The 25,966-nt window shown below is 35.4% G+C and overlaps 13 protein-coding genes across 13 annotated transcripts; 9 read left to right on the top strand and 4 right to left on the bottom strand.

Annotated features, from left to right (window-relative positions):
* Positions 1 to 103: 103 nt before the first annotated feature.
* Positions 104 to 1,482, top strand: EIN_032120 (hypothetical protein; the record flags this gene model as incomplete). The annotated part of the gene is made up of 2 exons (XM_004185759.1): positions 104 to 417; positions 480 to 1,482. The coding sequence occupies 2 exons, from the start codon at positions 104 to 106 to the stop codon at positions 1,480 to 1,482; spliced, it is 1,317 nt and encodes a 438-aa protein (XP_004185807.1).
* Positions 1,483 to 2,751: 1,269 nt separating this feature from the next.
* On the top strand, positions 2,752 to 4,563 carry EIN_032110 (hypothetical protein; the record flags this gene model as incomplete). The annotated part of the gene is made up of 1 exon (XM_004185758.1): positions 2,752 to 4,563. One exon carries the CDS (start codon positions 2,752 to 2,754, stop codon positions 4,561 to 4,563), a length of 1,812 nt encoding a protein of 603 aa, XP_004185806.1.
* A 974-nt stretch (positions 4,564 to 5,537) lies between these two features.
* On the top strand, positions 5,538 to 7,010 carry EIN_032100 (hypothetical protein; the record flags this gene model as incomplete). Its single annotated transcript, XM_004185757.1, has 1 exon — positions 5,538 to 7,010. The coding sequence occupies one exon, from the start codon at positions 5,538 to 5,540 to the stop codon at positions 7,008 to 7,010; it is 1,473 nt and encodes a 490-aa protein (XP_004185805.1).
* Positions 7,011 to 7,601: 591 nt separating this feature from the next.
* On the top strand, positions 7,602 to 8,052 carry EIN_032090 (hypothetical protein; the record flags this gene model as incomplete). Its single annotated transcript, XM_004185756.1, has 2 exons — positions 7,602 to 7,680; positions 7,721 to 8,052. 2 exons carry the CDS (start codon positions 7,602 to 7,604, stop codon positions 8,050 to 8,052), a joined length of 411 nt encoding a protein of 136 aa, XP_004185804.1.
* Positions 8,053 to 8,202: 150 nt separating this feature from the next.
* Positions 8,203 to 9,183, bottom strand: EIN_032080 (hypothetical protein; the record flags this gene model as incomplete). Its single annotated transcript, XM_004185755.1, has 1 exon — positions 8,203 to 9,183. One exon carries the CDS (start codon positions 9,181 to 9,183, stop codon positions 8,203 to 8,205), a length of 981 nt encoding a protein of 326 aa, XP_004185803.1.
* A 725-nt stretch (positions 9,184 to 9,908) lies between these two features.
* Positions 9,909 to 11,279, top strand: EIN_032070 (RING finger protein, putative; the record flags this gene model as incomplete). Its single annotated transcript, XM_004185754.1, has 1 exon — positions 9,909 to 11,279. The coding sequence occupies one exon, from the start codon at positions 9,909 to 9,911 to the stop codon at positions 11,277 to 11,279; it is 1,371 nt and encodes a 456-aa protein (XP_004185802.1).
* A 2,088-nt stretch (positions 11,280 to 13,367) lies between these two features.
* EIN_032060 (serine/threonine protein phosphatase PP1-2, putative) lies at positions 13,368 to 14,477 on the top strand (the record flags this gene model as incomplete). The annotated part of the gene is made up of 3 exons (XM_004185753.1): positions 13,368 to 13,486; positions 13,562 to 14,333; positions 14,454 to 14,477. 3 exons carry the CDS (start codon positions 13,368 to 13,370, stop codon positions 14,475 to 14,477), a joined length of 915 nt encoding a protein of 304 aa, XP_004185801.1.
* A 106-nt stretch (positions 14,478 to 14,583) lies between these two features.
* On the bottom strand, positions 14,584 to 16,563 carry EIN_032050 (hypothetical protein; the record flags this gene model as incomplete). Its single annotated transcript, XM_004185752.1, has 1 exon — positions 14,584 to 16,563. The coding sequence occupies one exon, from the start codon at positions 16,561 to 16,563 to the stop codon at positions 14,584 to 14,586; it is 1,980 nt and encodes a 659-aa protein (XP_004185800.1).
* A 180-nt stretch (positions 16,564 to 16,743) lies between these two features.
* EIN_032040 (Rho/RAC guanine nucleotide exchange factor, putative) lies at positions 16,744 to 19,293 on the bottom strand (the record flags this gene model as incomplete). Its single annotated transcript, XM_004185751.1, has 1 exon — positions 16,744 to 19,293. One exon carries the CDS (start codon positions 19,291 to 19,293, stop codon positions 16,744 to 16,746), a length of 2,550 nt encoding a protein of 849 aa, XP_004185799.1.
* A 933-nt stretch (positions 19,294 to 20,226) lies between these two features.
* Positions 20,227 to 21,081, top strand: EIN_032030 (hypothetical protein; the record flags this gene model as incomplete). Its single annotated transcript, XM_004185750.1, has 1 exon — positions 20,227 to 21,081. One exon carries the CDS (start codon positions 20,227 to 20,229, stop codon positions 21,079 to 21,081), a length of 855 nt encoding a protein of 284 aa, XP_004185798.1.
* Positions 21,082 to 21,366: 285 nt separating this feature from the next.
* Positions 21,367 to 22,137, top strand: EIN_032020 (hypothetical protein; the record flags this gene model as incomplete). Its single annotated transcript, XM_004185749.1, has 1 exon — positions 21,367 to 22,137. The coding sequence occupies one exon, from the start codon at positions 21,367 to 21,369 to the stop codon at positions 22,135 to 22,137; it is 771 nt and encodes a 256-aa protein (XP_004185797.1).
* Positions 22,138 to 22,258: 121 nt separating this feature from the next.
* On the bottom strand, positions 22,259 to 23,096 carry EIN_032010 (palmitoyltransferase SWF1, putative; the record flags this gene model as incomplete). The annotated part of the gene is made up of 2 exons (XM_004185748.1): positions 22,259 to 22,685; positions 22,741 to 23,096. The coding sequence occupies 2 exons, from the start codon at positions 23,094 to 23,096 to the stop codon at positions 22,259 to 22,261; spliced, it is 783 nt and encodes a 260-aa protein (XP_004185796.1).
* A 701-nt stretch (positions 23,097 to 23,797) lies between these two features.
* EIN_032000 (hypothetical protein) lies at positions 23,798 to 25,189 on the top strand (the record flags this gene model as incomplete). Its single annotated transcript, XM_004185747.1, has 1 exon — positions 23,798 to 25,189. One exon carries the CDS (start codon positions 23,798 to 23,800, stop codon positions 25,187 to 25,189), a length of 1,392 nt encoding a protein of 463 aa, XP_004185795.1.
* Positions 25,190 to 25,966: the final 777 nt, after the last annotated feature.

Genomic DNA, 25,966 nt, shown 5'->3' with positions numbered 1-25,966 from the left:
TCTTTATTTGTCTTGTTTAGAATTTTTTAACATTCAAAAGAACTAATGAAGAGTTTAGAGTGGAAATAACTCTATATAAACCAACTCCAAACCCAAATTACATATGTCCACCTTCCAAAACCCCAACCTCTATGAGTTTGACAAAACCAACCCCCATATGCGCCATGCTATGCCTGACGAGCCATTTGTTGGTATATACCAGAAAATCCAGATGTATGCAGTTGGTCTCATGAGTCAATTGGACCCATCAAGAGCTGAAGAGTACAAAACACTTCCGTTGAAATACCATGCTCAGTTAGAAGATTCAGTTTTTAAAGGATCAATTCAAGACTTCTTTGCAGGGTGTTTTGACAGTGAATCCGCTATTTTTAAGAATTCCTTTAGATCGAGTGTTGGAAAGGTGCAGTCTTATCTTAGGTTTGTATAATAAACGTATTTAAGACATTAACACATTTTTTATACAAAACAATGACTTATAGATTCTTGTATGAAAAGGACACTTGTAAAGAAGAGCTTGACAAAATCACAATTAAGAACCCCCTCTTCATTGTTGCACTCCCAAGAAGTGGATCAACATTCACACACGCCGTATTAAGTCAAGACCCAAACGCGAATTGTATTGCACTGTATGAACATCTCTCTCCAGGAAGCAAGACGATGTGCAGAGAAGGAAGATTAGCTTTTGCCAACAAAATTGTAAATCCCGTAATCAATGAAAAAGACCAATTCAACAAAGTCCACGCACTTGACGATGTTAAAAAAGCAGAGGAAGAAATCTTTTTCATGGAGATGTTGGGACACACATTAATCTATTCATCATGCCTACCAAGACTCGAACAGTACAGAGAAAACATCTTCAAACGATCATACCAATTCATGTATGACGCCATGATCGAGGAGTTCAAAATGCATATCATGGACTTGGGAATGACTGAGAAGCAACACCTTTGTTTGAAGGCAGTGTCGCATTTCTTAAACCCTGGTGACTTCTTGGATATGGTCAGAAAGACTGAAGGAAGAGTAGTCTGGATTCATAGAGAGCCCATTGCAGAGTTGAAGAGTGTAATAACAGGGTACTTCAGAATAAGAGGAAACTTCCCTGACGACCTTGGCTTTGATGATGTCAAGTGGCTCAACGAAAATGTCATTAGAATGAACACTTTGTGTTTGAAGAATTCAATTGCGGCAAGAGACGCATGGGTCAAGGAAGACCCAAAGAGAGAAAAACAAATCTACGACTTGGCTTTCTCATCAATGACAAAAGACCCCATTGGAGAGACTAAAAAGATCTATGAGTACTTTGGAATGGAGTATACACCAGAATTCGAACAAAACATCAAAAATATGGTCCACCCACAGGAAAGTTTTGGGAAGATTGTAAGCGATGATGATAAAATAGTCTTTGACAAGGAGGACGTGAGAAAGAGATACATGTTCTATTACGAGAGATTCAAAGAGTATTTGCCAAACTATTTTAATTGATTTACTTTACTATTAATGTATGGGTTTTTATCTGATGAAAACCACATGTCGATATGCATTTTTAGAACAATGTTGTTTAAACATTACAGAAATATCAAAAATCTAGGCAACTGTTTTATTATCACCGATTTATCCGCCGATAATGAAATTTATAAAACAGTTTTGAGATAAAATAACACAATTTCATGTTTAGTATTTATAACTATTCCATTGTAAATAATTTATTAAAACAATTCTGAGAAAAGTATTTGTTTTTTAAATTATTTTTGATTTTTTCGAAGAAATTACAAAGGGTAGTTGTTGATATCTCAAAAATGATTTTTTTTATAGAATAATAATCCCGACATTGTAGATAAAAATAATGTTAAATTATTGAATGAAGAAAACAAAACATTATCAAGTTTAAATTTATAAAAAATAATAATAAAAACTATTACAGAGTTAATTGAAATGGTTTCTTATTTTTAGTATATTATAATTTTGTATTATAAATTATTAAACTATTTATATTTTTGTTTTTGTTTTTTCCAGAAGTTAATAATAAAAAGGGGTAAATTTCAGTTTTTTATAACACAAAAGATGCTATAATATATTATTAGTATATAAAAACTAAAATTTCAATAAAAAAAATATTAATAACAATTCTAGAAAAAAAAATACAATTTGCCATAGAAAAAAAATCTCTAGATATTCCCACAGTTTTTCTATAATTGACCGAAACCACACTTTTTATTATTTGAATCAATTGTATTAAAAGATAATATGGCCAAATTGCTTTCGATGTTACAATATAATACAATGATTGGCACTGCTGAAAATTTTGTTTTTTTCTTAAAACGATTCTTCCATACCAAATCGGCAAAGATTTTATAGAAAACTATCAACGTGTTGTTATAATATCTCTTCTTGCTATTCCATAAATCCGTCTGTCTAATCTATCGTTTCTTTTAGTAACAAAATCATTACCGAACCATTCTAAGCCGAATTAATTACAGAAAAAAACCACACCAAAAAAACAAAAGGGTATGAGCAAAAAATGTTCAACGTCCAGTCTTAAATCAACTCCAATTATTTCCAAGGTGATTGAATAGCTTTTCTATAGTACCTTGAAGCGTTTATCATGATTTGGTTTGTTTTTGTAAAAGATCGTCTTATTTTCGATAGGAAAATGGCAAAGAAAGAAAGAAAATTGCAAGGTTGTGCAGCTGATTCAAATTATTCAAAGGAATTCCAAACCGAATCAAACTGGTTATTCACATGGCTCAAACAATGCTGAAAAACCTGCGGATATCCCCCGTTTCAATCACATCCGCCCCGTTCCTCAGTCCTCGGTATTCTTTTTCTCCATCAGAAACTTACAAAACTTCTCCACGACGAACGCGCCAGCCCTCTTTGGCCAAAACATTTGAATTTTTTAAAAATATCGTTGTGTGGAAAAAAGAAGAGAAGACCAATGGTGGTAATCAAAAAGTGGTGTATGAAGCCGTCCGCTCTGGTCTTCCCACATCCAACTTACTTGAAATTTTTAGAACAAATTCGTATCAATTACTCCAACAGCCAGAGATGTGTTATTGCGTCCCGCCTCGTCTTGTCGTCTGGCGAATGGAAAAGGTCAACCGCGAAATGTTTGAGGTGTTGGCGAATAGGAGTTCAGTGAATGACGCTGACCTCGCGGAGATGTTATTTGGCGATTTATGCTCCACGGAGAAAGCGAAGAGTTTTGTCGCGACGATAAGACAAACAAATTCAGAAGTCTTTGAACAGAACGCAGACCCTGTCTTCGACGATTTTGGGAACATCCTGAAAATGTCGAAGAAGGTCTTCTTTCAAATAGCTCTCGACTCCTTCGACGACAAAGATTATTTGGACCTCTTCGTAACGTCTTGGAAGTTCTTCTTTACGCCAAAAGAGTTGTGCAAATTGTGTGTCGAGGAAGCGTTGCTTCCCGCGGAAGTCTCCAACGACAGTTTGCGGAACTTCGCATTGGAGATGAACGAGCTTAAAGAAAAGGAGACGAAAAAGGCTGACAAACGCATGAAGACACAAAGTGAAAGTCGCGTCGACGGTATTTTACAAAACATCGAAAACTCCGAAGCGGAGAGGAAACGTCGTCTCGAGAAAATTTTGTTGTACTTCTTGAGCATCGAGGAGACGTTTGACGATGATGTCAAGGAGATGCTCCTCATCCATTTCGACAATGGACGGTTTTCCGACGAAATTGAAAATTTGATAAAGAAGTCGCTTGAGAATTATGGATCGTCGTTTTCGTCGTTCAACGACGATAAAAGCCCACGCGTTGTTTCTTACAACAAATCAAAGAGGCAGTCATATCAAATTAAAGAAGAACGAATGGAGAGGAAGAAGAGGAAGAGTCGATCGACGTCGCGCGACTCGATGTGTTCGTACCCCGTGTCCGAGAAAAGTGAGTGTGTCGACGATGAAAAGGTCTTCGACGTCAATTACGAGAACTTTTTGTCATTGAGTCCGTGTGTCATTGGGAAACAACTCATCTTTTACCACAGAGAACTCTTTGAAAATCTTCCTTTGAAGGATTTTTACTTCTGTGAGAGTTCAAATAAACTCAAAAAGTATTCACAGAAGTTCAAAGCGGTCGACCACATCTTTGAAAAGATAGTCAAACAACAAAACGGAGTTTCAGTCTTTATTAAAATAGCGAACGTAAGTGTCACCCTTCGCGATTATACGGTCGGCCATTCGCTCTTTAATTTGATCAACGCGTTAGTTAAAGAACAGCCGGAAAGGGTAAGTGAACTTGACGCCGCGACAAAAGAGATGTTTGAGAAATTGAAGAGGACGTTTGACGAGAACAACGATTTCAAAAATTATCGAGAAGAGTATGAAAGTTTGGACAACGAATGCCCTAAAACCCCAAGTTATATTGTGTGGAAAAAAGAGATGGAGGAGTTGAAAAAAGACAACGTGGAGGACAAAGGTCTTCTCGATATACAACAAGTCAAAAAGATGTCGCAACACATTCAAATTATCGCAATGGCAAAGGCTTCCCAATTTCTTATTGATCAAAACGTCTCCTTCCAATTTTTCTTCCATTCCAATTTCTAAGTCGACGTGTACTGCTATATGTTAATTTTGTTCAATTTTTAATTTGTTGTTTGAAGCGTTTTGTATTTTCTTTTGGAGCAAATTTTGATTCAAATAAACAAATGCTATTTCGGTGTTGAAATATTTCATCACAAATAAAAATATTGAAATATGAAGCCTAATAATATCCGTTCAATTTCAATTTATTTCAGAACTAAATTATTCATCAAAATGTTATTTAATTTGAATTATAAATGGTGTTCTGCTTAATACATTGTAAAGAATATACATTTTCAACAAAAGTTATATGTAATTCATACGGTACATAGTGCGATGAAATCCAAATAATTGCACCACATTGTTTATTCTTAAACAATTCAATGCTTTTATTGAAAGAATATGATATTTTAATAGTTACAGTATAATAAATAGATACAAAATGATATTACAGATTTTAAATAGTCATTTACTCTTCAATATTAAAAAACTTCAATACGCATTTAAAAAAGCTTTGAAAATGTGACATTCATCGTGATTATCGTATTTCAACTCAAACATCTTTCTTCTTGTCTTCTTAATTTTTGTTTTCAAAAGTAATCAAATTATCTAACAACATCAACCATATATAACACAACTGACAGTATTAAAACTATTGGTATATGAAATTATTAAAAATAATACATTTGATTTCTTTAAAAAGAAACTTCCATCCCAAATCCACACAATTAAAAGAATAGATTTCACAACTCGAGAAAAAGCCGTGTAAATTACTATCAAAACAAACAAATATAATATTGTTATGACAAAAAAAGTTTGTAATTCCTTTTTGGGAAAAACCTTTTTAAAGTTATAACTAATCTATCGATTTACTAACATACGCTCCACACAAAATAATTTATAACGACTCAGTATGGAAAACAGAAGGAAATCGACAGACTTTTAAAGGGTTTTGATATTAAAAGCATCTCCAATCTTTTATATCCAATTCTTTTTTTATGGCGATGGACATTGGCACGCTCATAAAAGTGGCTTTTTTTGCACTGATAAAGTTGGTATTCATCGCATTGATGGGGTTTGTAGCAGCGCGTTGGGTTGGGTTTGACACCACTGTCCGAGCGGGGTGGTCACGCCTGATATTCACCTTTTTCATGCCGGCAATAGTGTTTTACCAGACTGCGACTGCGATATCCGAAATCAGTGAATTAAAGGAGTTGTGGATATTACCCGTGTTTTGTATAGCTCATATGATACTTGAGTTTTTTGGATCATTACTCCTAGGCACTCTTTTACGAATACCAAAACTCGACAATCGGGTCTTTACATTCACGTTAGGTTTTGGTAATGTGATGTATATACCAATGGCAGTTATTGAAGCTCTCACGACAGAGACAAATGAATTGGGCGACAAAGCCAAGGATTTAGCTTTCAGTTATATATGTACATATCAGCTCTCCTTTATGGTCGGATTTTTTGTGTTAGGATACAACTACATCAACTTAAATGTAAGAGACACTGCGTTACAAGAACAACAGAAGGCACAGGCGGAGACTGAAATGGCAGACAAAATTAAAACGTCCGATGAGAAAAGTTCAAAAGAAATTGCGACGACAAGTTCCTCATCTGACAAAGATTCTGTTGAAATTGTTTTAGAAGACCAAAAGAACATGACGGTGGTGACTCACATGGAAAATGAAAGTAATACTTCGGAAGAAAAGGACGACCACAACGAAAAGTCTGAGAATACAATCGAAAAGCAGCACAACACAACGGTAATACCACCGCACGATAATTTAGACGAGGGATTGAATGACCACAATTCCTCTCAAAATGGTTTGCCAACAAAAGATTCGACCGTCCATCATTTTATTCAAATGTGTTCACAAAAGATCAAAAGAGTCTTTCTCATAATCGCAACACCATTTCTCTTTGTCTGGAACAAACTCCCTTCGATCGTCAGGTTCTCTATCAAAAACTTCTTCTCAATCCCAACTATGGCGGCTATATTGGGAATCATCTTCATGTTAGTCAAATGGATACGTGATCCACTACTCATCCGTGGGGATTGGAGTATCATTGGGAGATGTATCTACTACTTGGGAAGCTCTACTGTCTTTTGTGCGCTGTTTTTGTTGGGCGGAAGTTTATCAAATGGACCACGAGGGGGAAATATTCCAACGTGGAAAATACTCATTGGGCTTGCGTATCGGATGGTGGTGTTCCCAGTTGTTGCGTGGGTTGCAACATATTTGATGTATAGGTACCGAGTGTTGCCTGATAACAAAGTGATGTATTTTGTACTTCAATTGGAATCGTTCACACCCCCTGCACTCAACTCTATTATTGTTGTCAACGTGTGTTACCCAAAGGGAACGGATTCGTCTTCGACGATATTGTTCTGGTGTTACATGCTTACGATTGTCACAATGGCTGTAAACATCATTGTTACAATGAAATTCATCGATGTGTAATTTGTTTATCAAGTATTTTTCATGTTACATTTGCATATTTAATTGGTTATTATTCACAGTTGGAAAGTTGTGTAAAAGTTTCGTAATTTTTCTTATTTTATTTAAACATAAAAAATTCTTGTTTGAAAAGCAATTGGTGAGTGGCAATGATGATATTTCATAATCATTTTTATGGTTTAAATTATACTTTTTCAAATTAAAATGTATCATTTGTTTTATATAAAGTGGGTTATAGAAAATTCCAAAACAACGGAATGTATTTGGAAAATAAACCCGGTGTCTTGCTCAATGAAATCCAAATGAATTCATGAAAAAAAACGATCACAAAGAAGAGTCGAAAAACTAAGAAATTTACTTAGATATTCTGTTCTTTTTTACTGATGGCAAAACATTTCTTTTGTTTTTTATTTTTGATTACATAGAAATAACGAAATAGATGTCTTCATTATTGTTTTGTAAAATAACAAGTGGTGAAAGAAAACAAAAATTGCTATTAGAATAGGGAAATAATTCCAACAAAATGAACACACTTAAAATAAAAAAACAATGGGTTCTCCGTTAGTTGTAATGTTTCTTCTTTGTTTCTTGATAATGGAAACTGTTTCTTCTGATCCAAAGACGGAATCTCAAGTCTACTCACATTCCGCTCAACTGCTTTATAAACAGGACAGTTTGTTTTTTGTTCTTTGAATACAATCAATTACAAAAAGCGTGTTCAAATTGTGTTGAATGTAATGATACAAGTTGTATCCAATGTGCAGAGGGATACTTTTTAAAAGACGGCCGGTGTGTACCATGTGGAGCGGATTGTATTGAGTGTGGCCAAGATGAGTGTTATGTATGTGCTCATTCCTATCACCTCATACTCAAAAGTTGTATGAATGAAACGACAATCGATACAATAGTGATTTGTTGTGTCATAGCGTTATTTGTCTTTTTATTAGCAGGTTTTCTTATTGTTTTAGTACCCATTAAAGTGGCTTCCAAATGTAAAGTAGCACTGAAAAAATACAACCAAAGCGATTATTCCGAACTTAATTGATGTTGATACATTCTTTGGTGCAATCAAAACAAAAATAAAAACAAAATAAACTTGCAAAGTTTCATTGATCAGTCAGTCGTCCGCTTTACAGGCATTTCCATTGTCACAAATATTAACCCAATTTGTGTGTTTCAGAGTACCAAGTGAGTACTACGCGTTAGTGAAGAACGTCTCTTCGTTGTTCTCAGTTTGTTGAATGACGTTCTGACCTTCAACAAACAAGTTAGGTTGGCAGGAGTAGTAGTAATACAACCCAGAGATAGGGTCGACAAAGATAGCAGGTACCATCTGTTGGAATTGTTCGATTTGTTGAACCTCATCATCCAAAGGGACTGGTGGGAGTTCTTCTTCTTTCGCTTCATTAAGTATCGTCTTAGGTACTTTAGACGACACTTCGCTTTGATTAAACACTGCTGTATTAAATGGAGTAACAGTATCGGTGTAGTTCCCTTCTATTTGTGCAGAGCATGCCATAGGATTGATGTACTCCAATAACACCTTTTGGTCGATATGAGCCGTGAAAGTGCATTGTTCAATGAAATCGGCGATATCCAATGTGGCAAGAGTCAACACAAAGTTCTCTTCTTTTTTCGAGCCTTGTGCAATCTGCTTAATTTTCATGTTCATCTTAGAGCCAACACTTGTAATAACATCCCACGAGAGTACCAAATTGCCAAAGGAAATGACGTTGACTCGATTCATTTTCAATGTGACATTTGAGTCCTTCGTGTTTTTAAACACAATGTTAAATCCGGCCTTCTCTAACAACGCGACGAGTGTATTGTTCGTCGCAGCGTTGTGATTCCGTTTGTCATACTTCACTCCATTCTTTGAGGTTTTCGCAATCGACTTCCCACTTGCTAAAATGAGGTGCTCAATATAGTCCTGAAAATTCAATTGTTGGCCCAGAATAGAAATGCCTAAGATGTCCAAGAACTGGCTGTTGTCACTTCTCTTCCGTGGACACATCAATGTAAAGGATTCAACACCAACTTTAAGCAACAAGGCCATTAAAACAGTCTCCTGTTCGGCTTCGTAGGAGACTGAAATACGCTTCGCCTCACTGCTCGTCACCTTCTGCTTTGGAATTGCCATTCTGTTTTTCAGTGACTCAAGAACCCTCTTATACATTTCTCATGATAGTCGTACTTTGAGGCTTGTGTTCGGAAAAACACATTTTTAAATGCACCTAAAAACTTCGAACGTTAATCTTGAGTTTTTCAAAATGAATAAACTATTTCTGTGGCAGTTTTGAAGTTTGTTTCAATTGTGATGTTTGGGGGAAAACTATAACTATAATTAAATGTACTATATATTAACTAGTACTTAATCAACTAAGTCAAGTCGATTGAATGTGTTTTATTTCTAGGGTTGACAAAACAACTTTTCGGTGTGTTTAATTGGTTTTATTATAAAAATAGTATACATAAACCATTAATTAGTAAATTGTTTGGTTTGATTGTTTTATCTTTGGATATCTTATAAACATTAAAAAAAAATGAATAAAAAAATATATAATTAATATAATTTAGTTATAATAAATATAGTATAATATTATCATGTATACAATATTGTTGTTTTGTATGTTGACTTAATTAATGTTAATACTTTCAATTATTAATATAACTATCTCATAATAAATAAATAGTATAGTTAAAATATAATATAAATAACAACAAGTATAGTTTCTATTCTTTTGGCTAAAACTCATTTAAAACCCCCGATTGTCTACGGATCAAACCCCTCATATAGTCATTTTTTGTTGTTGGACAATCTAGTTTTAAACCATCTGAAAATGGTTTTTGATGGCGAATGAGAACTCCATCACGAGCGAATTAACAGAAGACTTTGAGATAATGAACCAAATATTTCCAAATTGTTTGACTCGCACGTCGGTGGGGGAGTATGTCCTAACTGTTCCGACACAGATGGAAGGTGTTTCTGCAATCCCTTTCTCGATCATCCCAACATCGAAGAACATCCCGCGGATGTATGTGAACAAAAACCAAACGACTATTAAATACCTTCCACCTACAGTCATTCATATCACTTTCGATTTCAACATCCCAAACTTCCAAATCACGTCGTTGTGGCTGACCGTGTCCGAGTTGATCAAAATCAAAAACACCGTCGAAGAGGCTTTGTCCGTCTTCGACGGACGGGGGCTCTTCGTCTTACTCTACGAGACCATCGATCAGTCCCGACCAGAAACCCTTGATATCAGACTCTTCCCCAAAGCACCTCTGACACGAGAAGACAGGCAGCAGAAACTTTTGCAGTACAACTTCGATGTGACGCAAAAAGTATTTTACTCTCAAGACTTCGTTACATGTGATGTGTGTTATGAAGAATGTCCGCCAAAGGACTTTGTCGTGTTTTCCTCATGTGGGCATTTTCTGTGTAAAAATTGTTTGAAGAGTCAGCTACTTGTCGCGATCTCATCAGGCAAGTTCATGTTGTGTCCATACGCAGAGTGTAAAGAGGAGATATTGCCGTGGGAATTGGAGTCTGTTTGTGTCAGAGAGGATATCATCAAGTACGAGAAACAACTTGCGGTGATGAGTATACAAAGCTCTGGAGACTATATAGTGTGCCCCTTTTGTAATTACACCGGCATTTTGGTCGACCCAATAGTCCACAAAAAGTCGACGCCCATTATCTGTGCCAATTGTGAGAAGACGTTTTGTTCCGTCTGTTTGTGTACCAACCACGTGGGGACGTGTTACGATGTTTTGTCGTTAGACCGATTTAAATCGGAGAGTTATTACACGGAACTCGTTGGTGAACTGTCGATAAAAAATATGAAGAAGTGCCCATTATGCAAGTGCCCGGTGTTAAAGGCGTATGGCTGTAACCACATTAACTGCACGTGTGGGTGCGAGTTTTGTTATAACTGTGGGAAGAGGATCCATGGGTATGCCCACTTCAATGAAAGTGGCACAAAGTGTGTGTTGTATTCAGAAAAGACTTTGATGGAAGACACCATGAAAAGCACTGATACAAGGGAGCTCGACAAGCTAATGAAAGACCCAAAGATGTTCCCATACTTCTGTAACGATTGTGAAACACTCTTTGGAGTCGAAGTCAATTCTCTGGTCATTCGGTGCCCCTTTTGTAAAAAGATGAAGTGCAGGCACTGCGGCGATGAAAACGTCAGTAAGGAACATCTTTTGAGAGTCCTCCAATTGCCGAAATTCAAGGACATGAAAATCCCAGACTTCTTGTAAAAATCTACATTCAACTTGTGATTGCTGTCCGTCTGTATTTCCGTTTTAAGAAGTATATGGTATAATAAAACAAACTATTAATGTATAGTAAATTAGCGAATCATAAAACAGAGGAAAAGTAAAGGAAGTCACGAAAGAAGACATCTAACCGTTGGACGTACGTCAAAAATACGACAAGAAGTGTCACAAATGAGATGAAAGCGACATTTGAAGTGACGTCGGAATTGTCGAAGGTAAAGTTTAGAGTACATGTCTCCTTTAACTCATTGTCACTGGATGGACACTGTGTGACATAATCCCTTCCTGTCAGGAAAACATGATGCTCTTTGTACCTATCACAGTTAAAACGGATATTACACGAAAGACACCCCCTGTCACATATACAGTCATTTTTGGCTTGAGATGCCACACAACTATTGGACTTTTGATGTTTGAATGTAATTAATGACAAGTCGGTGTTGTATACAGTTGATGTGACACTCATGTGAAACATTACAAACAAGAAGAAAAGGCCCATTCTTTCTCTTTTGATTGTTTTAAGTTCGTCATGAAATGGAATTATTCCTTTGTGGAAATGTAACACTTTGATGTCAAAAAATGAAAAAAACATTTTTTATTTTTATTATAACTTTATACAGTAAAAATTCTATCGGTGTGTGGAGTCATGAAAATGGTTTTCCCAAGGTGTGTAAATTTTTTTTCTTTTCTTTTTTAATTTCTGGCAAAAAAACTAAAAAATAATGAAATTTGTAAAACTATTCACAATCAAGAAAAATGACAAAATGTATTTTTTTGTTTTTTTGAGAAAAAAACGCGACACGTGTTAACATAACATAATATTGTGAATTTTTAAATCGTTTAATTGTTTAGAATAAGAACAACGCATTGTGTTTTTGTATAAACACGTGGACTTTTGGTGCGGATTCTTGTCAATTTACAACTCGAGTACCTTGATAATTGCTTCAATTGCTTCTTTGTCTTTTGTTGATAACCTTGAAAAAATTTGCTTGTTCATTGTGTTATTACACGGTAGCATAAGGTGAGTGTCGATTTTTAGCCTCAAAAGTCATCATCTTGTCGTCCTTTGCCTTGAACTTCTTTGCTCTGCAACCATCTTGTCCACTTGTGCCTTTGAGAATCTTCTTTCCTGTTGTCTCGTTTTCAGCCGACACATTTAATATCCCATTTGCATTTGTGTCAAATGTGACTTCAACTGTGAGACTCCATGTGGTGCTAATAAGATACCAAACAACCCAAACTTGCCAAGCAGGTTGCAATGTGATGTCATATATGCCTCGCCCTCAAAGACTTGGATGAGCACGCCAGGCTGGTTGTCTGCATGTGTCGTAAATATCTGTGACTTCCTTGCTGAAATTGTTAATTTTTAGGTATCAATTCTGTCCTCACACCAATCACAAGCGTGCTCTTGTGATTGGTGTGGAAGTCGGTGCATTTTTTATTATCATTTAAAATTTAATATTTTAAGAGAAACATTTTCTGCTTTTCTTTTCTTATCTTTTTTGAATTTATTTTTGTTTGATAATTTTTCTCTTTTTAAGTTTTTATTACCAAGTCTTTACTCTTTTAAAATAAAAACAAAATTGCAAATTGACATTATTTTTGCGGGTTTTGGTGCCAAATATGTGGGAAATCATTATATTCTATCAATATTATAGAAAATCAAAATAGGTGTGTAGGCCACTTTTGATTGGTCAAAACCACACACCAATAGAGTCACACATGGATGGAATCACACACAGATAGAATTTCTACTGTACTATAAATTATGGACGTCAAAAACAACTTCACAAATGAAGTTATTAAAACTATTAAATTCTGGTTTTTAACTTTATTTAATAACAGTAGTAAAAATATATCTTTACAATGTTTCAAGATTAAATTAATATTAAGAGTTAAATGTGTCAAGTCTTTAATTAATTTATAAATAAAACTATATTTAAACAATACAACAAATTAGTTACTATGTTATTATTATATTTAGTAAAATATTACTATATTAAACTAGATATAGTTTTTGTAGTGTTAAGTCAAAATTAGTAAAAATGAAACTTGAAAACGAAGAAATACATGCCGAAGAAAGGACGTTTGATAATTCCACAACCCACAACAACGCCAGACCTCGATATTTTGATTGTTGAACTATTGAAAGAAACGAAGGAGAAATTAGTTCCGCAAGAAACAATTTAGTTTGTTTTACTGGTTCCCCCATAACACAAGCGTTCTCTGTGTCTTCTTCATTTAAAATTGGTAGTAATGAATAGTTACTTATGTACAAACATCCGAAGAATCTTTCTTTCACAACCCGTTGAATTGATTCTTCAAACTCCAATCACTATCGTCGGGGACTTACATGGGCAATTCACTGATTTAGTTCGAATTTTCCAACGAAATGGTATTCCCCCCGACCAACAATATTTGTTTCTTGGTGATTACGTTGATCGAGGAAAGTCCGGTGTCGAGATCTTGTGTCTTCTATTTGCACTGAAATTGAAGTACCCCGATAACATCTATTTAATACGAGGAAACCACGAGTGCGCAGCACTCAACAGAATATATGGCTTCCACGACGAGTGCCTCAGAAAGTATGGACACTTGGCTGTGTGGAACGCTTTTGTGTCTACGTTCAACGTCCTCCCATTCTCGGCAGTTATCGACTCGAAGATATTGTGTATCCACGGTGGAATATCACCTAAACTCTTGCAGCTCTCCCAACTCACAAAGATCAATCGGCCAGTCGATATCCCGGAGGAAGGGCTCATAACAGATGTTTTATGGGCAGATCCTATTTTAGAGGAAAATGGCTTTGGGCCAAATGAACGAGGTACTGGCTGTTATTTTGGACTTGACGTGTTATGTAATTTTTTGAATGAAAATGGTCTGCAACTACTGATTCGAGCACATGAAATGGTAGATGGATTTGCTGTATTAAATGGGTGTTGTATCACTCTATTTTCCGCTCCGTTTTATTGTGGAACTGTAACAAATAGTGGAGCGTATCTTACTATCGATCAGAATTTGGCGATCAGTTTTTATGTTTGTTATTATAAAATGTTATTATATTTATAGTTAATAGTAACTATTATTTTATTAATAGTTAATTAATAATTAATCTATTAATTAATCTATTATAAATATAGAAATACTCAAATACAGAAGTTTGGCACTGAATCGATATAACACAATAAACAAAGGTATACACATGTATATTACTCAAGACAGGTAATGTGTAATGGAATGATGGTTGACTGTTTTCTGAATTGAATGTATCGAATAATCAATCAATTTATTTGTCTTCCTTTTTTGTTTGTTTCTTGAACTCTTTGTTCTTCTTATCGAATGCTTTGTGCTTCTCTTTAACGAGTTCTTTCATACCTCTTGTAGCCATATACTCTGGATTTGTGACATCGATTTCAAAGTCATTAGAGTTAAGGACCTTCTTGAATCTATCATCTGTAGTATCAATCTTAAACCCAGTGTCCATCTTCTCTTTCTTCGACTTCTTTTTCAACTTGTCTTTTCTCTTTGGCTTTTTCGAGTCTTCGGTCTCCTCCAAACGCTTTCCTTTCTTCTTCTCTTCGTTTTCTTGTAAATCGTCCATCATCAACAATTCAAGTTCTTCCTTTTGTTTCTCCTTTTCACGACGCTCTTTCTTCAAGTCTTTCTTTGGTTTCTCAACTTCAGCGTCGGTGTAGAATTTCATCACGTGTTCTCCTTCTGCGTTTTCGCCTTCCTCTCCAATGTTCTCTCCTAACAATATTTCGTACTTCTTTCGAATAACATCGGACTCGTCTTTATGTTTCTTCGACTTCTTAGTTGGCTCAAGCAATGAAGAAAACTTCTTAATTGGTTTGCTTTCTTTCTTTGGTCTTTCATCACTCTCTTCATTCGACTCGTCGCTCTTTGAAGAGTCTTCAGAGTCATTACTCGAACTCTCTTTCTTTATTTTCTTCTTGTTTTGAACTTTCTGTTGTGCACTTTCTGTCTCTTCGCCATTGTCATTCCCTTCTTCATCTTCAGACATTTGATTGTCACCTTCTTCGGATGTTTCGTTAGAGTTTTCGTAATCACTTGAGTGCTCAATGTACTCTTTATACATCTCCTCATGGGCTAAGACGTCGGCCTCATCTTCGTCCATCCAATTTTTGTTCAGTGCGATAATTCTACGATTATCATTAGAGTCCCACATGATGTGGCTGTGTCCCTTTCGTGTTCTTCCCTCTCTAGAAATCAGTTTTTCAAGCTTATCGCAGTAATCTGTCGCTTCGTACGGCAATTCGAGGTCGTCTGGTAAGAATCTCAGATCCAAATTAAACTCGCAGAACTCCAAATCATTTCCGTCGACCATTTCATAGACGTCATTCGCCGTTTGTGCAGAGTCGAACGTGGCAACACCAAAGTAGTACTTTTTTCTTTCGTTGTCGTAGACGCCGAGTTTTTCGCGGTCCATAAATTTGATTGGATTTTTCTCTCCTGACGAAGCCGTCTTCATTTCTTGAGCAATTGGTCGAAGTCCCAAGTCTTCATCATTATCTTCTTCGCTGTCACTTTTCATTTCTTCATCTTTGACTTCGAGAATTGGGTTCACCTCTGTTATTTTATCGTCCGAAGCGACAGTGAAGACTGGCTTATAATTTGGATCTAATAAATTTTTGTCTTCAATCACTTCGACGACTTCTTCGACATTACCTTTCCATAAATCCTTTGGTAATCCCTCTTCTTCTTCTCGTGCCATCCTCTCTATTCCAAATTGAGAAGGATATATCCCTACACTTAACAATTTACCAGTCGGAGGAAGATTCGCACTTAACAACGCAAACAGTTCTTGTGCACTAAGATCATCCCAATCACATCCAACTATCCCAACTCGTCGTGTGCACTGCCCTTTTGGTATCCTTTCTTCCTCTTTAAAACTTTCCATCACACCAGGCTCCATCTCTACCTCTTCGTCTTCTTCACTCGCATTCTCTTCGACTCCTTTCTTCTCTATTTCCATGTCCTCATGCTCACTGCCTTCTTGTTGCTCATCCAACTTCTTTTTCATCTCTTCTACTTCTTTTGGAGTCATATCAAACTGGTCCTTAAGCACATTCACAGTTGAGGAGTCTTCCTCTATCTGACCATACTTATTGACTGACTTCTGGTTGAATCTTCCACTCAAAAGCGTCTTCTTAAAACGTTCGTCCATTTTGTTCCCACCCCTGTGCTTGACAGACGCAAATCGCGCATCGCGCTTAAAACGGTTGTCCTGTTGTTTTTTGTCCATTTTCTGTTTGTGAGTGAAACCCTTTTCTTTTTATTTCTTTTCTATTTGACTGGAGTGTTATTTTCAAAGAAAAGAAATAATAATTAATAGTATAATTAATAGTATAATTAATAGTATAATTAATAGTATAATTAATAGTATAATTAGTAATAATATAACTAATAATAAAATAACTAAAAATCATTTTTTAGTGTTGCGTAAGTCTGCTAACCACCCATCGAAATCTACATCAACTGGGAAGAACATTGTCAACTGACCTTCTTTACCTTTTTCTGGTAGTAATTGAATAGTTCTGAGTGACGAGTTGGAGTCGTTTGGTACAATTTTTATGGCATTCAAATCGATTGAATATTTGATAACAAAAGTGTTTTTCTTCTTTGACAAGACAAGTAAGACGTCGCTCATCAAGACAACAGTCCCCGCCATTTTCGACTTTCCTTTGACACTCATAACACCATCACGTATGAAAGACCTTCCCGCATTTGGCTGATAATTTGTGGTGCTCTTCTCATAGTTGTCAAGCGTTTGTTTCTTCACGATCTTCTTCTTCTCCGAGTCGATTTGCATCGTCACTTTCTTCCCGAGGGCGTAAACATCTTTCAGTGCTCCATACTCCTCTTGAGCTACTTCTGGCGTGTGTTTGATCAACGTCTCCAACAACAAGATATACCGCGGAAGACGTTGCACTGGCAGAATCAAGAAGTTCGGTAAGATGATGCAGCTCTGTCCCCACTTCATGACTTGTTGTTTCATTTGTGGCGAATACGCCGAAAAGTTGTACTTCAACGCACCTTCCGAGTTACTCAAGTACTTCAGATATTCGTCCCCAAGTTCTTTCTTTTCAAAAAGTTCCATGAAGAGGTCCGACACAACAATCAACGGGTCCGTCTTTTGTGCCAAAAAGCGCTTCTCGAGTTTCTCAAAAAACATTTTATGAAGATCAAAAATGTTTTTATAATTCCCAACCATTTGTGCGGCGGGCGGCATTAAACTGAGTAACGTGGGCAACACCGAACTCACAAACTTTTCCATTTGTGTGACGTACGTCTTCTCTGTTGTGTACATCTCCTGTATAATTAACTTCCTCTTTTCTTTCTTCATATTCAACTCCGCTATAACCTTTGCGTCGTCCACTGTGATCTTCGACGTCGTCGAAGCAATTTGAGAAAACTCCGGGAGGTTCTGCAGTTCAAGAGTGACGTCGTGGCCCTTTGAGAGTCTAAATGACTTCCTTTCAGCCAGAAAGGTCTTTCTTCCGTTGATCGAGTCTCTCTTCTTAGCGGCTTGGAATTTGGGTTGTGGACTCTCCGCCTTTGGAGGAATCTCCTTTTGACTCGTTGGGTTCAAATTCACAACAAAAGGCTCATGTTTCGTGCGAGGAATATCAGGCGTTTTTGTCGGCGATATCACGTCGTCACTGTCCTTCTGACTTTGTGCCCTCTTTTCTTCAGCATATTTAATAGACCCTAACACTTTCTGCATATCCGTTTGGGCTTTTTCATCAGTGACTTGGACCTTCTGTATTGTTCGTTCGACGACTTCAATGTTCGCAAGGATCGTCTTTGCCATCGCCTTTTGCTTGTCCGTGAAGTTGGCAAAGACTCTCTCAACCTCATCTCTGCATTTGAAGAAGACAAATTGGTCTCGCAATTCTGGCTCATTCATCATGTTCATCACCGTGTTCAAGACAACATCAAGTGAAGCGCTCGAGAGACTCTTATAGTTTCTAATAGCTTGAACCAATTTACTCGTAAACCCGTACTCGTTTGTCTTATTCTTTGTGTTTGGGTTATAAAAGACGTATTGAATAATTTGGAATGCAATGGACACCGTGTCTCCATTGACTCCGTTTTTAAATGGAAATTCTATGAGGGAAATTAAGTACAACATAATCCCACTCTCAACATAGACTTCAGTGTTCTCCCCACTCATAATCAGGATACTTAAGAGCTTGACTAAAGTAAGTAAATCGTCCTTTTGAAGAACATCAAGGAAATTGGCAAGTCGACCGAAGATGTCTGTCTTTTGGAGGTACTGATTGAAGACTTTTAAGACACTCTTGTCCCGCAAGAGAAACGTTTTCATAAGTAAGACTATGCCCGTGTTAATGTTCTCTGTCTCGTTCGTCTCAAAAATGTTTGAGATGCGAACTAAGCCATTGTTCTTAATGAAATTGACTTGTGCCGGTTGACCAAGCCCGACCATTTGGTCTAAGATATAAGCAGCAATTTGTCTATTCTCCGAGTTGGGAGAATACTCCATCATCACACTTGGCATTAAAGTATACCACGTTGCAGCGTATTGTTTGTGTTTGGTCATGTTTTTGACTGTAAACAATATCGACTTTTTGTTGTACTCGGTCGTCTCGACGTTCTCTAGAAAACGGGCAAGTATTTTAGTGGCGTATTCATCGTATTGGAGAAGGCGTTCAATATAGTCGGAGTACTCTCTGTCCATCGATCGCAAAATTTCAACTACGGTGTCATGGACATCGTCTTGGTGTTCAAATTCTTTATCAAGCAAAAAGAGGTAATAAGTTGGTTTTACTTTATAAATGATCTCTTGGAGTCTGGCATTGTCCATAATTTTGTCCAATCCAGTTAATATTTGTTCTTCATCCTCTGAATGAAGAAGGTTGTTCACCATCTTGCAGGCCATGTTTTCCTTCTCTCCTAATGTCTCGATGATCAGTGAATCGAAAGGTATGTTACTTGTATCAATATTACTCATCTCAGTGTTTTGTTAGTTTTTCGTTCATTTTTCTCAAGCGTGAAAGATTTTAAATGGACACTTTCGCTTTTGTTTCCATTGTATTAATAAATATCAAGGAAATACGAGAACGTGGGCGATTGGAAGCAAATAAGAGAAAAACAAAAAATTAGTAAAAAACAAATTGAAAGAAATTTAGGCGATATATTTTTGGACGGTTGACAATTAGTATTTTTAAAGAGTCCATTATGGACTGAATCAGGATACATTCTCTCTATTTGGAATGAATTAAAAAATTGTTGGGTATTAACTATACTATATAGTTCATCAAATAATTCATTTTATTAGTAATTGTTAGTTTGTTTGCTATAAAAATAGAAAATTCAGTGTTCATATTTTTATTTATGTTAATTATTATTCAATTTTAATAAAAATAACTATAATATTAATACACATTTAGATACATTTTTTATTTAAAAGTGTTTTACTGATTATAATTCAAATGTTAGAAAAATACCATTATCGATTACTAAACCCTTAAAATTTTAAATATACCAATTTTTAATTTTGAAAAGGAATTTTTTTAAATAACAAAATTGCTAATATACTAATAATTATAATATAATTAAACTAGTCTGTAAATAGTATGAAAAGTAATAAATTAAATTATATGCTATATAAATTATTCTTATGTTTATATTAAAACTATAATAAAAAAATAATTTAAACATAACACTTTAAAATCAACAACAATAATTTAACACTAAAAACAAGTATTTTTTTTATTAAAAAACAGGAAAACATTTATCACTCCATTTTATAAAAAATCAATCCACAAATTTTAATACTAAAAATAAACTAATAAGAACTATAAAAAAATTAAAGAATCTGTTGAACCGAAGTCCATTCAAACAAACCATCTTGTGAAAAAAGGAAACTGAAAAAGAAAGGGACATGTTACTTTTGTGTGTATTGTTTATTGTAAGTCAGTCCCAAGAGATGGATTGCATTCAAACGGATGGTACCACCCTTCAAAAATTTTCGCTGACGTACACATTAACTAATGCCGGGTGTCCTAATACGAGAACAGGTAAAATATATGTCAACCAGTTGACTACAAGCAACGCATCGATATCATACACTATTACAAACTTAAAAACACCCAACGACACATCAAGCTCAATATCACCATTGTTCGAAGTGTCTGAAGGGACTTATAAAATCGACATTTTATATACGTTTGAAACGCGTGACTTCGAATTGGAAAACGGGACATCGACCTACCAGTACTGCCACATCATTTTAGATGACTTAAAGATCATCTCGACATATGAGACCATCTCTAACATCGACCAAACTGTCGTGAATAGTCCACACTGCGCTGGTAATTATGGGAAGGTGACTTGTACTGCAAAGACGACAGGAACACTTCTGAATTACTCGCTGTCTGGTGTAGAGACAAAGGCAGGGACTCCTGAGGGGGTCTTTGAAGATTTAGCTGTTGGGACATATCGGTGTGTTGTGACGTCAGACCATTGCAGTTCGCAAGGCAAAGAGTTTGAAGTCGACTACGAGAAGAATTGCAGTGGGACTGACATTTGGTTGGACAGGCAATTGTATGGGGAGGGAAAGAGTTTCTTCATTGCGGGTGTTGTCCTCATATTGGTAGGGATACTGATGAACTTGATCATCTGTATTTGCTGTTGTAAGTTGTGTTGTGTTGATAGTAAGCCTGAAAAAGTTGCTCAGAAACTTGAAAAGAAAAAGAAGAAGAAGAAACAGAGAGAAGCCGAATCAGAGATGAAATGAATTTATCGTTTTGTGTTTGTCCCATTTCATTTATAAATTGATCTTTAACTATTTTACTAGACATATTAACTATATAATCAATTGGAAATTAATATATATAATATATTATTATTAATATTAATATATTTATATATATATTAATATATAATATATATAATATATATTATTATATTATATACAATTAAGTATATAGTTTGGAATAATTAAATTGTATTAGACATTGTATATTATAAATATTGATATATTTATAATATATTATAACTCGAACTGTAAAAGTCGGTCTATATGCAACTTCCTCGTCCAACAACATTTACTGTGATTTCAGACACGCACAACTTTCATCAATTTGTTCAAATCCAACCCACCGACTTTTTAATAATTTGTGGGGATATTACTCGCCGAGGAAAAGGAGTCGATTCCTTTGTTAATTGGATTAAATCACAACAAGTTGGGAATACTTTTCTTAGTCTTGGGAACCATGACATGTCCGCACAGACCGAAATTTGTACTCAAGTCCGCAGTATCAAAAATCTTCATCTTCTTCTTAATGGACAAATCACCAATTTTGGCGGTTTCCAATTTGTGGGAATACAATACCACTGCCCACCTCCACTCAATTTATCACGCGTTTTAGACCCTCATAAGCCACTTATTTGTGTCTCGCACGAACCCCCATTCGGAATATTAGACTACGGACTTAGGTGGAGACAACTCATTCATGGCGGTGTATTTCACGCCGGCTCTAAACGTCTTCGAAACTTTGTTGATACCACTCCCCCACTACTCCATTGCTTCGGGCACTGTCACTCATCGCGAGGCGTTCTTCATAAAAATGGAACTTTCTTTGTCAATGCCTCTGTAACAGACGATTTTGGTCAAATGAAGAACCCACCAATTACTTTTAAATTTGACGGTAAAAAGTTTGAACCTACAAATGAGTACAACACAGTCACTCTTTCAAAGTTTATTAAAGAACTTACTTCGGGTGTTGTATATAAAAAGGTAAATAAAAAAGTGTTCCAGTCGAACAACAAAAGTGCTTTTAATACTTTGTAAATTATTATTAATATTTTATTAATATTTTATAATAAATGGAATAAATTATTTGATTATAATAATATACTATTCTTGTGCTGTCGTATATTAAACAATACAATGTGTATATAAAGTGAGTAAATTACAAATCGAAAAAAGGTAGAAATGCGAGGAGAAGTCTTGCGAATGACTCGACATGGAAAGCGTCTTCCCAGTTTTCGATGAGTGACTTGTTGAAGTGATTGAAGTGAAATTCGTCGTGTTTGAGTTTATTGAGAAAAGCAAAGAACTCGATAGTAGTCATGTTAAAAGAAATGAGTAAGAATTGCACTGCGAGTAACACAAAGGTAGAGATACCACAACTTAGACATATTAACAGAGAAATAGATGGGAGTACATACGAGAAGTTTGGTACCTTTTGATGCGACACAAGAACGAGTATCGACAACCTGAAATGGATTGAGACAATTGCAAAGGCGTATAATAAAAAGAGAAAGAAGAACTTTAAGTTGTGAAGCCCAATACAACAATTTAAGAAGTGACAGTGATGGTCCATTCGAAGTGTACACCTCTTGTGTTACTTACTTTGAAAAGAGTTATTATTATTAATATTAATAAACAAACGAATTACAAATACTGCAATGGTGGACACGTGGGTATTTCTCTTTACCACATATTTTGCAATACCCAACTCGTTTAAATGAGTACGTGCGATACGTGTAAATATTCTTTTTTGTCGACTTACATTTGAGTAAAAAGTACTCCACCGAAGCAAAAATGAGACAATTAAATGTGTGCAAATATGTTACTTGTGAAGTTTGTTTATCAGTCGAAGCAACGTGGATGGGAATGAGGTAAAAAGTTGATATAGAAAAGAGAATACAAATAAGAATATGAACACACGCATAGGAGATCTTCCCAAGTGACTTCTCAACACTCGCGTAAAATTCGTTCAATAATTGGTCCTTGTTTAACACCATTCTTTGACTTGAAAATTAAATAGTTCTTTATTGTTGTATAATGTTCTATAATATACTATAGTTCTAGTAGTATGAATCAACCATGTATTATAGTTTAATAAATTATATTAGTATGGTATTTTTTTAATCAATATATATTATTAATTAATAAAAGTATGGGTTTATTAACTATAAATTTACAATTTGATGAATAGTAAAAATATTTTAAATAGTAAATATTAATTAATTTATAAACAAACCCCAATAAATTTCAACATAATTAGAGATGTTTTCATCTTATTGTTTATAACAGACGTTCAAATGATTAATTATGGATACTATACGATACAGTAAAATATACTATAATTCTTCTACAAATATGGTCAATTTTCTTTTGAAAAAAAGTAAAAATACAAAAAAGTCGATTGTATTTTTTAGCAACAAATAGAAAACGGTTGAACTTAAAAACAAAGGTGAGTGATATGAGTGGAGGACAGTATTTGATGAAAGAGAAAAAAGACGAGAAAAAGATGGAGGAGATAATTAAGAAAAATGTCATGGTTTGTCATTATATAGTACACATTTAGTAGTTTTATTCTTTTCATATGATTTAAATGCAGTTCATATTAGATTGATCTTACAATTTATCCGAATTATACATATAAATAAATAATACCACATAACATCAAATTAAAGTAACATTAAAGGCTGTCAAAAACAGTATGAAGAATTATAAGAAACTTATCTCAGCAAGTGAAGGCTATTTGAAGTCGGAGACTTCACAAGCACAACAAACAAAAATGTTGGGAGAAGCTTTGGCGCTTCAAAGCAATACAGGGATACAAGACTTGGATCAAGGTATCAACTCTGTTGTTGATATCATCAATGTCATGTTTGCGAATAGAACAGAAACTACAAAATTCTTCAATGAACAAATAGTTCCGAATATTAAAAAAAATTACACGACATATCCAATTATTCTCACAAACTTCGAGAAAAGGTACGACAACGACATTAAACGAGCAAATGGCGCTGTTTCCAATGCAGAGAAGAAGATGAAACTCCAACCAACCGAATTGAAAAAGATTCTCGAGGAAGTCAAAGCAGCCGAAGCCTTAAGACAGCAATGCACTGTGCAAGGACTTCAAGACACAACACGGATGGTCCGAGAATTATATTGTGGGACGATCCAGCTTTTTGCTGATCTTTTTGAGAAAGAAAAGAATTCTTTAGAACAAATAGTTAAAGTCCTAAAAGAGAATGCACATGAGATCCAAAAGGTCGGTGCTGCGTCGGACAACATTGGAGAGGAAGTCAGTGAATTAATCAAAGCGAAAAAGCAGACTTTAATTGACTTAAAGTTGCTCACGCCGGAATTCAAAGCTGTTTTAAAAGCGGCGGGTATGAAAAGGAAGGATCTGTGTAATCCGGAGACCGTCCAACTCTTAATAAGTACTGTCGAACAAGCCGTGAAAGAAGGGAAATGTGATCAAAGTGTGTTAGACCAATTAACTGCACAACCCGGCAGTGAAAATTCGTTAGTAAAGAACGCAGTCGTTGAGACTGCAGTGAACGAAGAACTCAAAGCTTTCGAAGAAGACGTCGATGACATATTTGTGAAGTCACCAGCACTGAATGACAAGAATGTTAAGGAACAAAGTGATGTCCCACAAATGAAGAAGCCCGAAGAAAAAGTCGAAGAAAAGCCTATTAATACTAAAGTACCCCCTCCACAAGCCCCACGACTCAAAGACAAAATTCAAGAACCTCAAATCACAACTCCTACGGATGCTCCTTTACTCCCACCTTCTGACTTATTACCCCCACCAGGGTTGGCACCACCAGCAGGACTTGCTCCACCACCAAATATACCACCACCTCCTCAATCGAATAAACAAGCGCCTGCAGTCAAACCAAAAGCAAGTTTCTTGGACGACATTAATAAAGGGGGACACATCTTGAAGAAGACAGAACCCCTCCCGCAAAAGAAAATGACTGCGGCTCAACAAGGCGATTTGACTTCAATGTTGGCGACAGCAATGGCAAATAGAAGAAAAGACATTCAGGACGACGAGGAGTCTGAAGAAGCGTCCGACGACGAGTGGTCGGACTAATAAATTTACTTTTTGTGTGGTTGTTATTATTTTATTATTATTATTACTATTATTATTACTATTATTACTATTATTATTACTATTATTAGTATAATAATAATTAAGCATCAACTTAACTCAATTATTTGCTGAGCTAATGCATCCATTCAACTACTACAAATTCTATAGTTATAGTAAAATTAATTAATTGAATTAACATGACAAAAAAGACAAGAAAGAGAACCAAAATTTTCCTTTGAAAGAACATATGAAACACATCCCAGGCAACTTCTTTTTTTTTGTGAGCATATTTCCATAATGAAAAAAGAACATGATAAATAAAGGAAATCATTGGCTACTTTTTTTATTAAAAATTGACGAAAAAAGACCACCAATATATCCCTAAGAATTCAATCAAAAACATGGTAGTCTGAATGCAGAAACCCTATTTTTTTAACATGCAAAAAAGGAAAAAATAGTAAAAAAATAGTTGTGGTATAGTTCATAAAGGTGAATTTATTTATACAACACAAGCAGAAGTATTGTGTGCCTCTTCCCGAGGAAGAAGTCGATTTTGAGGCCGAGAATAAAGAAAAAGTGATTCAGAGATGTAAAAATACGGAGCGTAAAAATAGTTACTCAGAGAGAAGTGTGGAATACCACGAAAGTTCTCTTTTTCTCAATCGAAAGATTTTTGCATTTTTCCTTTTTGAAAAGAACTTATAAAACTGAATTAAATCGATGGCTGACAAAACTTATCAAGTGATTGTAGTAGGCGAAGGGTCGGTCGGAAAGTCT

Source organism: Entamoeba invadens (assembly GCF_000330505.1).
Source record: "Entamoeba invadens IP1 unplaced genomic scaffold scaff_1105074726079, whole genome shotgun sequence".
Lineage (NCBI taxonomy): Eukaryota > Evosea > Mastigamoebida > Endamoebidae > Entamoeba > Entamoeba invadens.
This window is presented reverse-complemented; position numbering and strand designations above follow the sequence as displayed.